The 14,700-nt window shown below is 30.0% G+C and overlaps 1 protein-coding gene across 2 annotated transcripts in view; it reads left to right on the top strand.

Annotated features, from left to right (window-relative positions):
• LOC139486112 (dachshund homolog 1-like) overlaps positions 1–14,700 on the top strand; it is a 51,120-nt gene that overhangs the window by 15,595 nt on the left and 20,825 nt on the right. Inside the window, exon 3 of one of the 2 annotated variants that reach the window (XM_071270822.1) lies at positions 12,629–12,821. In XM_071270822.1, coding sequence (XP_071126923.1) covers positions 12,629–12,821 — 193 coding nt within the window. The remainder of the gene's footprint in view (positions 1–12,628; positions 12,822–14,700) is intronic. The other variant, XM_071270823.1, reaches the window with a different exon arrangement.

Below are 14,700 nucleotides of genomic sequence, written 5' to 3'. Positions count from 1 at the left end.
ACATAATCAGCAATCATCAGACAATCAATGATAGCTAGAAAACAGAAAATTTCAATGATACACAGAATTCAAAATGTCCTTTATAACATCTCAATTATAGCAATGAACCTCAATCTTTTCATTTGACTATATTAAGTGGAAGTCAATGGTCAAATTATACAGGTTGTAACTGACTTTGATATGTACTAATGAGAAAATACAATTACATGGTGACACTTATCAAAACAACTGTAATAAATTGTTCTGCAACATTGGAAATAGATTGAATAAAGACTGTTTATATGAGGTGTGTGTAATTCATCAACAAGGGAAAGTCAGATTTGATTGTAACTTGGAATGACAGCTCTATTAACACTTCCTGACCCAGGTTTCTTTGTTTGTCCTCAGATCTAAGGTGCGCCTGATTAATTTATCATTTAAATGAAACAATAGAAATTTAACTAGGTGATAACACATAGATTTAGGTAAATTTAATTAAGATATTGTAAAGGTCAGGAAGAGTTAGTCACTACAGTTTGTCTTTTTTGATACAAAATGTGACTGGATTGTTTGCCAAACAAATTGAGGGCCTAACTTTTACTGATTTGATTGTGTCACGGAAGTATTATCATTGACATTAACATATGGTTGAGCTTATTATATATATCCTTGCTGAAGACATTATTTGTGTTTTAGTAATAATTATTTTATTTGCAAAATACACCCATATGGGTCAAGCAAACACAAATACAGTCAGGTCAATTTACAAACAGACATGATCAAAATGTCCAGTTACATACAGCTAGACCTTTTATTAAACCCAATAAGTAGCTTCCCTTCACATTTGTCAATACGCTAGCAATTCTTTTAATTTTAGTGTTTAGCTTTTAAGCCATCTAACAGTTAAACAAGAATAAGGAGATGCATGTTATGATTCCAATTTAAGGTGGATAAGTTTTATAAAGTACAGGGATGTAAGGCTTCTATCAATTAGACGAACAGGTCCCATTTTTCAGCTAAGAAGCAATTTCTCTATGACATGATATTAGATCCCCTTACTTCGCTGATGAACTCCTAAGTTGAGAGGGATACATTTGACCAAATATTCTTGTTTCCTCATCCTTTAAAAGATGACCTTGATCACCAGATTGCAGGATAGCAGAACACCTTCTTTTGTTCATCTTTCATTTAGCACCAGAACCTGTTCATTTAGTCTTTTGTTTGGTCAGCTTATGATTTACAACTTAACAATCAGAAAAGGATGATAGAACCCAGTGGTGGATCCAGAACTTTTCATAAGGGGGGCCTGCTGACTGACCTAAGGGGAGGGGGGCTCCAGTCATGCTTCAGTGATTTCCTATATAATCAACCTAATTTTCCCACAAAAGGGGCGGGGGGTTCAGGGCCCCCCTGGATCTGTCTATGGAACCCCATTTCTTATGAGTACGAAAACAGGCTCTGAAAAAAGGAGTAATTGTAGAGGAACATCACAGTACAAAGTTTGTTGATTTAATCTCTTTTAAACTGAATGCACAAAATATGTGACTGCACTTGGTTCTGCATTAAAAAAATAAACATTTCCTGTAAAACATCTTGCAAATTAAACTGAGCAAGGCTTCGGAGAAAGTTTCTACATCTAATTATCACTTCTTTATCACAGATTTATCAAATCAAATAGAATTTTGGTTTTAATTTCATGCTTTAATTTGTATGTAATTTTTGGATAAGATAAGTTGGATTATTGGAGAATAAGTTAAGAGATTGTGTTACAAACATTTATGCATGAATTGATGATAATTTGTGCATTTTGTATAAATAATCATGGTTCCAAATTGATAAACCAGACTGGAAACTGATTTATAGAAATTTGATTACATTACAGAGAGCTTGCACTAAATTGACTCAAAGCACTGAGACGTTAGCTTGTAAGCATTCTTAATAAGTGGTTTGGGTTTGTTACAAGTTGACATAAAGTGAACTGTAGAATGAGAATCGTGGCTTGAACTGAAGTTCATCTAAGTCAATATAACTCATGTGAAAAATTCTGGTAGGACTTCATCCCAACAGAGGAAAGTAAATACAGAGGAATAGATTTTTATAACATACTTTTTTAAACCTAGGCCAATCAGATGTCAGAGTGCGATAAATACAATCTTCTGTAAAATAAAAGTAACTAAAAATATCAGAGATCTTGTGTTTTCTTGACAATATAAGACATTTGTTACTTCTGGTTATTTATTTTTGGAGGTAACTATGTTCAATGTTGGAGAAAAGTTGTACTTTATGGAATCTACTTAAAATTTTTATTGTTTTTGGTTATTTTACTGAGGAACAAGGATTTTTATTTTCTTAATTTGTGGTTTAACCTACACTAATGAAAAAACAAATAGACAATTAAATAAACACTTCTTGAATTAGTCTTTGGGGCATCTGTGCAAGTCTCTTGCAACTTTGTACTAATTGGAAAGGTTAGTTAGTTTGAAAGGAGTGTCTTATATTCTACACAGCAACTAAGTGTTTAAGTAGGACAGTCATATGAAAAAGGTTAATATTTCTGAAAACTCAAACAAATTTAAAGTTGATCAATGACTGTATTTCAGACTAATTGAGAGCATCCAAAACAGTCATCATAAGATTTGTCCATGCACAGTCACAAAATTCTTAGTATTTAAAATTCTTTTTTGCCCTTTAATATTCATTGCTTAAGTATTTATAATTCCTATTTGTTCTAATTCATGGCAACTACTTATTTCTTTTTAGTAGAATGTATTTGAGGTTTCAAAGGTTTGCTGGTTACAAGAATATTTATAGGGAATGTTCAACTTTCAAAGATTCTTTTTTGTGGTGTTTTGATATTCCCTTCATACCTTTGAACTAAGCATGAACTTCATTAGTTCATAAAACATAAGTACAATCTATGTTTAATTACTGAATCAGTTTATATTTTGTTTATGCATTCAATTATAAATACTAACTTGAGAGTAAAGAAACCCCGTAATCAATACAGACAGAGAAAAGAACAAACGGAAACACACATTAAAAATTATCGGAATGAAAAGTATCGTTGAACTAATGAAGTACGTTTGATTTTTATCTAAGACGTAATTAGACGTTTTCTTAGATTATTTGGAGGTTAGCGAGTCCATATCAACAAGTTTAGTCACATGTGAGAAGTCAAACGATGCATAGAAATCAATGGAAACCTATAATTATGACATCTGAACAAGAAATATTTGTATTTATAAAAATCATTCTCTTGTAAGTTTGTTAATTAAACATGAATGGATAGCTACTCTTAAATCAATTTATTATACTTAAACTTATATTTTGTGATGTTTTGATCAATTTAAACTAGTTTTATCTTTCTTGAAAGTTTCATTTTAACCCCCATCCCCAAAAAAGAATGTCAATAGCAGACATACAGCAGAAAAGTTAGAATTGCATTAAAAACTTTTCTTTACCGTACTTCCTTTGCACAAAGCATTTTATTTCAACTGTTATTTCATATGAAATTTTTGTTTGTTTTACGGTATATAAGAGTTCAGGCTAGTTTAACTAACATATGAATATGAGTATATGTTAACTCTTTAAGTCATTAATTTTCAAGATGTAGAACAGCAACACACTGCTCATAACCTTCTATATAACAATAACTGTTCCTTGAAGTAGATAATGTTAGTTTTCCTATCGAAGGTGACAGTTGTTTTCTCCCAGCACTCTGGCTACTTCCACCCAAAACTGGTGTCAACAAAATAGCTTAAAAGTGGCGCTAAAACACCAACAACAATTGAAGTAAAAGTTATTCTCCAGTAATTTATGGTTGTCTCATTTACCCTTCTTTGTCTTTTCCTGTTAAGGCAGCAAGCCTTCACCTCCAAGTAGTATAATGAATGTTGTTACATTTTAAAGTATCTGTTTCCCTAATCTTGTTACAAATGATGACAGCTCTTTTATACAGTAGACTCCACCTAATCGGATATCGGCTAAACTAATATATCGGCTATTGTAATATTATTTCAAAACACCAAACCCTTCCCTATATGTTTAATGTTAATTTTATCTGATAATTGAATATTTTATGCTGACATTTTTGGGATCTGATTGACCAAAGTCTACTGTATCATTATTAAGCCAAGCACATAGTTATATATAATTGTAGTTTAGGACACTTTTGTGCTGTATGAAAACTTAAATTTGAATTATGTTTAAAGTGTTTTATTCCTTTTTTTGTTTAAGTAGATTTTATTTTTAATAAGGTAAAAGACAAGAAGAAAGATTGATATAGTACCTGTGCACCTACCCTCGCCTCTACCAATGGTAACCTTCAGGTCCTAACTGCTACACTACTATATAGCAGAAAGTGGCTTAGTCTGAAATCATTGATCATACATGCATCTTGTTAGTTTATTTTTTTTGTACTTTATTGATAAAAAGATTATATATATTTTAAAAGGTTTTAGAACATTTAATGTCTGACTGAAATGACCACCCCAAAAAGATAAAACGTTCCATTATGTAAATAATATGCCTTTGCAGAACAGATGTGCACCCCTTCTAATATCACCTTTTATTTGCAGTCTTCTCTCAAATGTTGTAATAAAAATAATTGATAAAGAAATTCTATATTTTTCAAGTTTTTTATTTGATTTTGGAAACATCTTGCCATGTTGAAATGGGGGAAGTGAACCAAAGTTACACTTAAAAGCCTTGGTTTTATTTATTCTAAGTAGGAACACCTTGTTGTTTCTGAGACATTATTGTAAAATGATAATTTATCAAACCTGATTTACCATTTATAATGTTCATAATAAACTAAAGGATTTATAGAAAGAGAAGAAACAATTATATAGAGATGAAATTTATTTCTTTTGTTATAAAAAATTTGCAATGGTTTTCATGACAATATCATTAATGGCTGATAATAGGTATAATGTTCCAGGACACAGATTAACCAAATTTTATGCAGTATAATTATTTGTATTTTTATACTGTGATGAACTTTAAACAAATTAAAGAAAAGAAATGAAATGAAATGGTCCTATGCTAAAATGACCCAAAATAAATCATATCTTATTTTATCCAAAACTTAAATTTGAAAGTGGATCTTTTACTGTATAGCATTTTGATAATACAGAAAAATTCTAAGGGATAGGAAATTAATCATTGCTAATTTATAAAGACAATTGATGACCCCAATGAAAAGTACATTTTATTAATGAAATTTACCATCTTGTGACAATGGAATTTGTTCATTTATTCTTTGTTTTCCTGTGCTAATCATTCATTTCAACATGCAATCACACCACATTCTTTTTAATTAACTGATTGCAAAAAAAGACAATTTTTATCTGTTTCTTTTGGTTTAATTGTGAAGATTTGGGAAAACCACAAAGTTTGATTAAATGCCACAAGATTTGAACACTTTATATTAATCTAAAATCCATTAAGGAAATTGCTAATTATCTGATTCCAATCAAATAATTATCTTACTCTTCAGTTTTATCTCTGTTACTTGTATAGTTTTGTTAGATTTGTCATTTTGTAAGTCTCAGAGAATTTAAGAAGTCTCTTGTAATTTTATTCAATACTTTTTGTCAAACTTGGGAAGTAAAAAATTGCAATCTCAGTATAAAAATATTAAAGGGTTACTTCCCTCTAATTTAAAAAAGTTTTGAGTTATGTCCCTTTAATTGCAATGAAAATCATTTAGTCATTTGATTTGCAATTGAATAAAAAGCATTTGTCTGTGGCCAACAACCGATGGTATTGGCTTGTTGTATTGTAATCAATTATCAAATAACAACATTTTAATCTAAATGAAAAGATTAAACAGTAATTTCCAGCGGAAACAAACATATGAAATTTCTCAGTAGAATTAATGATTTTTGCAACTGATGAAATTGAGTGCATAAATTTTACATTTATAGGAAATGATTTGTTGTAAATTGACGTAAGGGGATTGCGACATTTTATTATATTAGATTATACCAATAACGGCGGATGTTTCACAACAGAGATTTACAATAAATATGTTATTTAGAAACATTACTCCTCATTTCTGCTGTCAAAATCCTTTACAGAATTATATTACAATAAAATTTCCAAATTTTCATTTCCTTTGCTAGAGGAAATGGGAGTTATACATAAAAATTACGACACTGTTATTTAGGAAAAAAGTCAATACCATGAAAACAAAATGGCAAATTATAATTACATATTAAATCCATTTTTCATCTCTTGTTGTAATTTAATACACAAAAAATTGATAGTAAATTTGATACCATATTAAATGTTGATTTTATTCAATAAAAGTATCATTTATTTCTGATTAACAGTTATTCAATAGTTTTTCATTTAATTTGATTACAAAACTTATCTAATTCTGAAAAGAATATTCAATTTTAAAAACCAACTGAAGTGCATATTGAGCTAGTTTGAGTGAATTGCACTATAAAAACAAACTTAAATGGTGAGAGAAAAAAGCAGAATACTATTTCAAGAGAAAAAATATTTCAATAATTTAAATAAGTATTATTTTTCTAGCAGAAGGTTTCTTTTGATAGCCAGAATCAGTATTTAATGCTAATTAGTTAGTTCCCCCAAACAAATACAGCCAACAATTTGAAAAATCTGGTAAGGGACAATTGGTTAGCAAGATAAAGGGACAGTATAGGCCTCATTTGGTTGGAGAGTCTGGCCATATTTTAATTTTGACTTTGGACACAAGTACCAGGTTTCTGATTCAGGATCTTTTTGCTTCTCTAGTTTCACATTTTTGTCTCTTTAAAAAAAAATATGTAATAGTAATAAAAGTAGGTAGCATTAGAAATTGAAATGAATAATTATTTCAAATTTTTCATATTTTTCTTTGTTACAATTTATTCCTCTATGACTTTTCCTCTTCATTCAAGCTGATACCTTAGCGATTATAATGATAATATGATATATTTGTATATTAGTGCTCTTAATTAGCAAATACATAGAGCATCTTCATCTTTGAGATGCTTGAATATGACGTTGATGTTAAATTATCAAATATCTTTCAAAACAAGCAGTGCACTTAGTTACTTAACATAAAGTATAGTTTATTTGGCCAATTTCTTCAATTACACATCTTGTCTGCCTGTCAGTTTCTATGCTTTCTGTGGATGATTGACAATTTATTTCTTTGGAAACGTAATGCACCTGTAATCGCCCATGCAATCGCCATACGATGTCAGATGTTTTCGTTTGCTGTTATTGAAATGCACGCGAAAGGTTGAAATAATTCTGTTGATGTTTGTTAAGTTACGAACTCCTTAGAAAAACATATACATGCATCTAAAACTCTATTAATTTCTATGGATTTGTAGAATTTATGTTATAAGCTACTCGGCATAAATCATTCATTACCAAATTATACAAACATATAAATAATAAAGTGAAGTATTTTAAAACCCAAACAAAAATTGACTTTGAAATCATTTTATTGAATTTAAATCTTAAGATTTGTAATACTTGAGTTATTACTTAGCATTAAGCTATTTGCAATAATATGCACTTGAAAGTTCCTCTGAACATATTGAACCTGCATTTTTTTTCTAATATTAAGGCCAATATGGAGACTTCTGTAATTACATGTCAAAGCAAACACTTGATAGAAATTTCTTGTTCTTTTTTAAAATATTTTTTATGTAGATTTTACCAAATCATTGTCAAAAATAAGTAGGTTATTAACGACTTGTCCAATGTCATACTGGAATTGGAGATAACTGCAATCAAAGTGTACATACTTGTATGTGAGATTCTGCAATCATAGTTTTCATACTTAGATGGGAGATAACTTCAATCAAAGTTTTTATACTTGTATGGGAGATAACTCCAATCAAAGTTTTCATACTTGTACAAATGTATGGGAGATAACTCCAATCAAAGTTACTTGTATGTTAGATAACTCCAATCAAAGTTTTCATTCTTGCATGGGAGATAACTCCAATCAAAGTTTTCATTCTTGCATGGGAGATAACTCCAATCAAAGTTTTCATTCTTGCATGGGAGATAACTCCAATCAAAGTTTTCATACTTGTATGGGAGATAACTCCAATCAAAGTTTTCATTCTTGCATGGGAGATAACTCCAATCAAAGTTTTCATACTTGTATGGGAGATAACTCCAATCAAATTGAACTATGTTGTAGATGTTGATGTTTCATCCAACTTAATTCTGAACAGAAACATTGAACCAGGTTTAAAATATGCTGGTACTGAAGTCAGCAAGAGGACTGGCCTCCCTGCAAGGATATATTACTCTGACTCAAAGCTGTCTAGATTTATTATTTTCTCATGAAATGCTATGTAATTAGTGGAAAAGAAGAGAATACACAGTTTTTAGGACTTTTTTTGTTTTGACAGAACTAAAAACCTATATCTCTAAAAGTTGAAACAACATGTTTGTTTTTTTAGTTTGCTAATGAAATGATTATATAACAAATTTACCAAATTAAGGATGTCAAATGAAAAAGTGCTTAATTACAGACTTCAGGAAATATAATGTAATTAAATAAGAACAATAATCTAAATTATTGTTAATCCAGTCAGTATTAATATGATCCATTCTTTTGAAATATTTCATTTGGAAACTTTACAGTCTTACAAGAAACTCATGCCATCACTTTGAAATGTGAGAATTTCTGTTTTGACTTAAATTTCAATGTTTTTTGACAATGCTAAAATCAGCTTTATTCTAAAACCCAATCAAGAATTTTATGTTAGAATCCAACCTTTTGAAATGGGTTAATTTATTTTTCTGGAAAATTGATGTAATGTTTGTTCTTATTATAATTCATGATATAAAATAAACTGAATGAAGAAATAGAGAAACAGATTCATATTTCACATCATATGAATGCTAGAAAAAACCCATCAACAACAGGTCTTCATCTGTGCAAAGAACTAGTATCTCAAACTCAAAGTCACAGTGGGGCCATATTAATTCAACACAGTAAAAACTCTCAATCACTGCATATTCAACCTAGTAGAACCTACGTCTGAAGTTGCTCTTATGTCCATTCACTGTTTTGTCAGACAAGCTGGCGCTATTGGATATCAGAGAAATCTTGGACTACTCAATAGGGTGAGTACAGGTAACCAAGAAACATCAAGAATAAAGTTTTTCTCTTTCTGTGCCTCTTCTCTATGGTCAGGTTGGGGGGGGGGGGGGATCTATACCAGAAGTCCAACACATTGAATGAATAGAACATGTTCTTAAATTTGCATTATCTAAGTTGTCAGAGGGGAGATAACTTGGTTGTTAATTGATAAGTGATTACCACAATTTTGGTGAATACAGGGGAAATTATACATTGTTTCAGTCTCTGGATCTTTAAAATACTTCATATTAAGATGGTTACCGATAAATTTAGAGTTTTTATATTTATAAAAAAAAAAGAGTTAGAACATCCTTCAAACTATGTTACAATTTTATTTACGATTAGGATAAAAAGTGGAATTAAAAACTAATCAGAAGAAATCTTGAAGAAGTTTTGATAATTTTTAAGTATTTCTTCAAATTAACAGGACATGTCGAAATTATCAAAATGTTCATTACATTTCCTGCATCTTAATTAAAAGATTCTGCACTGAATTACCACGGTTACTGGGGACGTAACAGCGTGAAACCGTAAAAATAACACTTATCGCATGCTGCAGAAACTAGAATGGAGAAATAGAAATATATTGAAATCCACTTATTTAATGAATTTCATTTTTTTGTACATGTCAATTTTGAAAAGAGAAAATAAATTGGTTTCGTAAGCACAGCTATTTCTCTTGGACCATATCAATAAAAAGCAGAAATAATAGATAATTCTGAGGGATCATACTTGTCATTCTAAAAAAGATAGGGGAAAATTAGGTATGGCATCATTGGGAGGTATTGTAAAGGGCAAACAGAGGACATTTATCTGAAAAAATAACAAAAGGAAGATCGGATTAAATGCTTTGGAACATTTACAATTAAAGCAATTAATTTGGTTACGAAAGCGTGAAGGATTAATTTCATCGCCAGTTTAAATTGTCGATATTCTGTAAATGAATCAAATTTCATCAAATTCTTTGAATTGCAGTTTTTTGCACTTAAAAATATATATGTCTGACCTTTGAACTGATGTTAAATGTTATTTTGTAAGTTGTGAAGTAAAGGAAATACTCCTTTGAACTTTTATATATCATATATTTGAAATGATGAGACAGCGAAGCTTGCTTTTCCTACAAGGAACCTCTTCAATCGTCAATATTTGTAATAGAGAATTATATTTGTCATAACACATGTTTTGTGATTGAATCCCCATCATAATTCGGGATAACGTTTCTCCCGTCGAGGACAGATAATAGTAATATTGTATCAATCGTAAAAATGACAATTCAATCGATAAATAGTTTACTAACTAAGTTTATAGATTTAATAAAAAGGGAAATAAATATCAGAGGGATCAATTCATATGAAATTATTGCATTATGAATGTATTGGATTTTGACTTTTTCTCAAATAACAATTGGTACGAGATCAAATTTATCACGGAACAGGGTTGTATTTGGCGATTGTGTTTATTTGTTTTCCCTGAAGAGGTCTTGTGTAGATATCAGAGGATAAAATACCGGGTTTATTTAAAATGCATTGTCACTGATCTAACTGACCAGGTTAGCCATTGTGTGAAATCTTTATTTTATTCTTATCACCTGAAAGTGTTTTTCAAGTAGTCGTAGGGTTTAAAGGATTGACTGAGGAGAGAAATATCTTCTTAGAGCTTCTGAAGGGATACGTTTTATTGAAAAAGAAGTGAGGCAATTATAATTGATCACCAATAGATGTAAGGGTATTCACCTGTCATATTTGTAACTTATTTGGGTTCAGCATTCCACATATACCTTGCTTTTATCTCAAAAGATGTAAAAATAAATATTTGGTAAAAAGTGTTAGTATAAAAAAAGAAGATGTGGTATGATTGCCAATGAGACAACTCTCCACAAGAGACCGAAGGACTCAGCAATTAACTATAGGTCACCGTACCGCCTTCAACAATGAGAAAAGCCCATACTGCATAGTCAGCTATAAAAAGCCCCAAAATTATTCTTTGAAAATAAAATGAAATTTCTATTCATACATGACTTTAGAAAGGTGAATTGGAGTAAATAAAGATCATTAAGATAACAGCAACCAACAGTTATAAAGTATAAAGTCTTTTATAATTGTCCACAGTATTCTTTACTGATAGACAGATCAAGTTTTAATTGGGAATAAGTTTAATAGAAACTATCAAAACGTTTTCTACATTGTTTTCATTTATAAATATTTTTTTGTCCTTATCAGACAAAGATTTCAATTTGAACTTTAATATATTACGATTTAGTTCTGAATTGCTGACACTGTTTAACACTCAGCTGTCAAGATTTACCAAATATAGAAAGTCAAACTAAATAGAAAAAATATCAATTTTTGATTGTATACATCTGTTAATACTAAAAGCAATCTGATCGGAGCTTGAGATAGTTTTCTAAGATCTTTGTTCTATCTTCAAAATCCATAATCTTTTGTTATTAAAGTTTTGCAATTTGTATTTATTTAAGTAAAATCATAGTTTTGAAATGTTGACATTTTTATCTTCACTTTTCCATAACTATTGTTTCTCTGTGTCAATACAATATTTACGATATTTTAATAATGACAGAGCTATATTTTACGTCAGAACGATATCCGCTGCAACCTTACGATACCTGCCTATTTCCCGTTGTCCTAAGTTTTAGCAAACATTTCAGTTCTAATCATAAAAGTAGTGATCATCTTGAATGTATTCTTATTCCTTGTTTTACATTTATTTTTCATTTTTGTTGATTCCCTGAAATTATTGGGAGTCTGTTGATACAGAGAGTAATTTTAGTTATAGAATGAATACGGTATTGTTAAGGCTTCTTTGTCAATGACAATATCATATTCAGTAATATTTTACAATTTTTTAAATGACTTTTTTCAAATCAAAACTGTCTGAATAATTCCAATCAAGAACAATAAATCTATTCTAGACTGCCAAACAAAGCACTTTGAAAACTCTTAGAGGTGACAGGCTTCACTATTGTGTCACTAAAGTGGTAAATTTGAAATGAATTCATAGATCTTTAACTTTATATTATATATTAGATGTTAAGTCAGTCTTCATTTCATTGAATTTTAAATGGAACTGACATATACAATTAATTCAGTCTTAAAAGATGATTGTAAAATATTTATAATTTTTTTGCTGAATTTTCCAAGTATTAACTCATGTCTATAGGGTTACAGCGCAGAAAAAAATATATAAATGAAATAAAAAAGAGCCCCCAAATAAAACAAAGTAAATCTTAATACTAGAGTTATAGATATTTCTTACTCCTGCTTTTGATAATTAACCAATCACATTTGATAATAAAGTTTATGGTCATTGGTAAGGTATCAATTCCTAGTGTCATGAGTGTTCAGTGTTTATACTTTAGGCAAAGTTAATTCAAAGGATTGATATGTTATCAGTATCAGAGGAACATAGGAAAACATAAACAGGGGACCAGTTACGTACAACAAGTAGAAAAAGCCCCTTTGACTATGCCTTATGCCTTATAACTAGTAACTTTTTATCTTTCAGCAGACAGGAAAGCTTTATTCAATGGATTTGCACACCATCCATATGCCATGGGACCATTGCCATTCATGCCATTCAACAATCACATGTTATCTCCTCCTGTTTCCTTGGCGATGGCCTCTCACCTTGGCCTACGACCTGATGGATCCATGATGAAGGACAGATCAGGTTCTGAATCTGATGTTATATCACCAAGGTAACTAAATGATTTAAGAAAAGCAAATGCTGTATATTAACAATTTCAATATAAAATTAGACCACAGAAGTTCATATTTGGACTTCTCAATTTGTAATGAACTCCCTCACAGATTTAGCTTGATGTGTATTATTTTGTGTATACAGTCATTAATATCATAGTATTTTAACTTATTACTGCATTAAAGACTTTGTCAAAGCTCTGTTTACTGCAGATCTGTGTTCCAACAAAATACTAACATTCAAAAGCTACGTAGAGACGTAGTAAAAACTCATTGATGAGCTGTTGACGATAAACCTTAAATCTCATTCATGAAACATGTCAGTAATGTTTGTTATTTTCTTAATGCGTCATTTAATTTATTCACTTATCAGATTGAAATTTACTTCAGTTACAAACATTGTTGTTTCAAATTAGGAAAGTTTTTACTATCACCCAAAATCTAGATAATGACTAGAAGGAAGTATCAAGAAAATTATAAGTTGTTTATAGTGCATGCATATCTTTTAAATGTCACAACATTCTTAATAGGCAAATTTGTGCTGTCTCTAATATCACTTATTTTAGAAAAACACATTATAAATTGATTAAGAGGCTCAGTTTTATGTTCTAAGAATTAAGTATGGAACACACAAATACCAATAAATACTATTCCAGTACCATATACAGAAATTGTATGTCTACCATACATTTGAATGTTATTTGTGAGTGATATTTCAGTTAACCCCCTTATTAAGATTGAGTAGTAAGCCAATAGACCTCCCTATAAACCATTACAGTCTATAATCTAACCGTACTAATACAAACATATGGTTATTACGATTAATTCCGTCACTTATAGACACGTCTGTGTTCTCTACCATATTGAGATGTCATTTTATTTTCTCCATTTGTTGTCTGTTGCTTCGACAAACACGCAATTATTGTACAATTTATACTCGTCATGAAAACGTCTTAACGCTAAGTGGCAGAAAATCAGATCTTGGGAGTCGGAATCGTTGTAAATGATATATATTTAAGAGAATTGTAATCGGAGAAAATGATCGGCTTTCATTGACAAACTGTAGAAATTGTCTCCCAATATTGGATGTGATTTACATGTTTCTAACAATCATAGAAAACTGAGTTTATTTGTCTTTTATAAAGTGGCATGCATTATTGTGATGTGGAGATGGAATCTAAATTACATGGAATTAAATTGTTTTTGCTTCATAGAAAATTGATACATTAGGATTGCAGTATATTAGAAAATGTTATCCGAGATTTAGATAAAGCACTGAATATTATTGGTTTTGTATACTCTCATACCAATAAGTATAAGGAAAGAGTGTCTTAATATGTTTTATACTGTACATGGGGTTATTTCTTGGTTTAAGATATTTAATAATTTTAATAAGTGGAATAATTTTTTGGCTGGCAATATTGTTTAGTATAATATTACCCCAGAAGTATTCAAGCTATTAGGACTATGATTAGTTTGAATTACCAGGCTTAAACACTCTATTTATTGAGGGGACATGTGATGTCTAAAATGTAATACTCACTACTCAGAAATAAAATATATTATGATGTTTTAATTTTTCATTTTCCCCTAGAAGATTATAAGGTGGCAAGAAAAAACAAACGCTAGACCTAAAATATATTTTCTAATGTGCAAAAGCATTAGATCAAATTATTCAGAAATCTCCTTCGCGCAGTTCATGATTATCATGAAAGCCAAAAAGTCAAATTATTTTTTGCATTTTGACTTTGAAAATTTTTCCAAACACTTTTCTTCAAAATTAAATTTTCTTGGTCAAATTTAAATTATATATTCTTTGGAATTTGTATTTACTAAGTATGAATATTAACCACGATTGATAATTTAATTGCTTTTTTA

This window comes from Mytilus edulis, chromosome 8 (assembly GCF_963676685.1).
Source record: "Mytilus edulis chromosome 8, xbMytEdul2.2, whole genome shotgun sequence".
Classification (NCBI taxonomy): domain Eukaryota; kingdom Metazoa; phylum Mollusca; class Bivalvia; order Mytilida; family Mytilidae; genus Mytilus; species Mytilus edulis.
The sequence above is the reverse complement of the archived record's forward strand: the minus strand, read 5'-3'. Positions and strand labels throughout refer to the sequence as shown.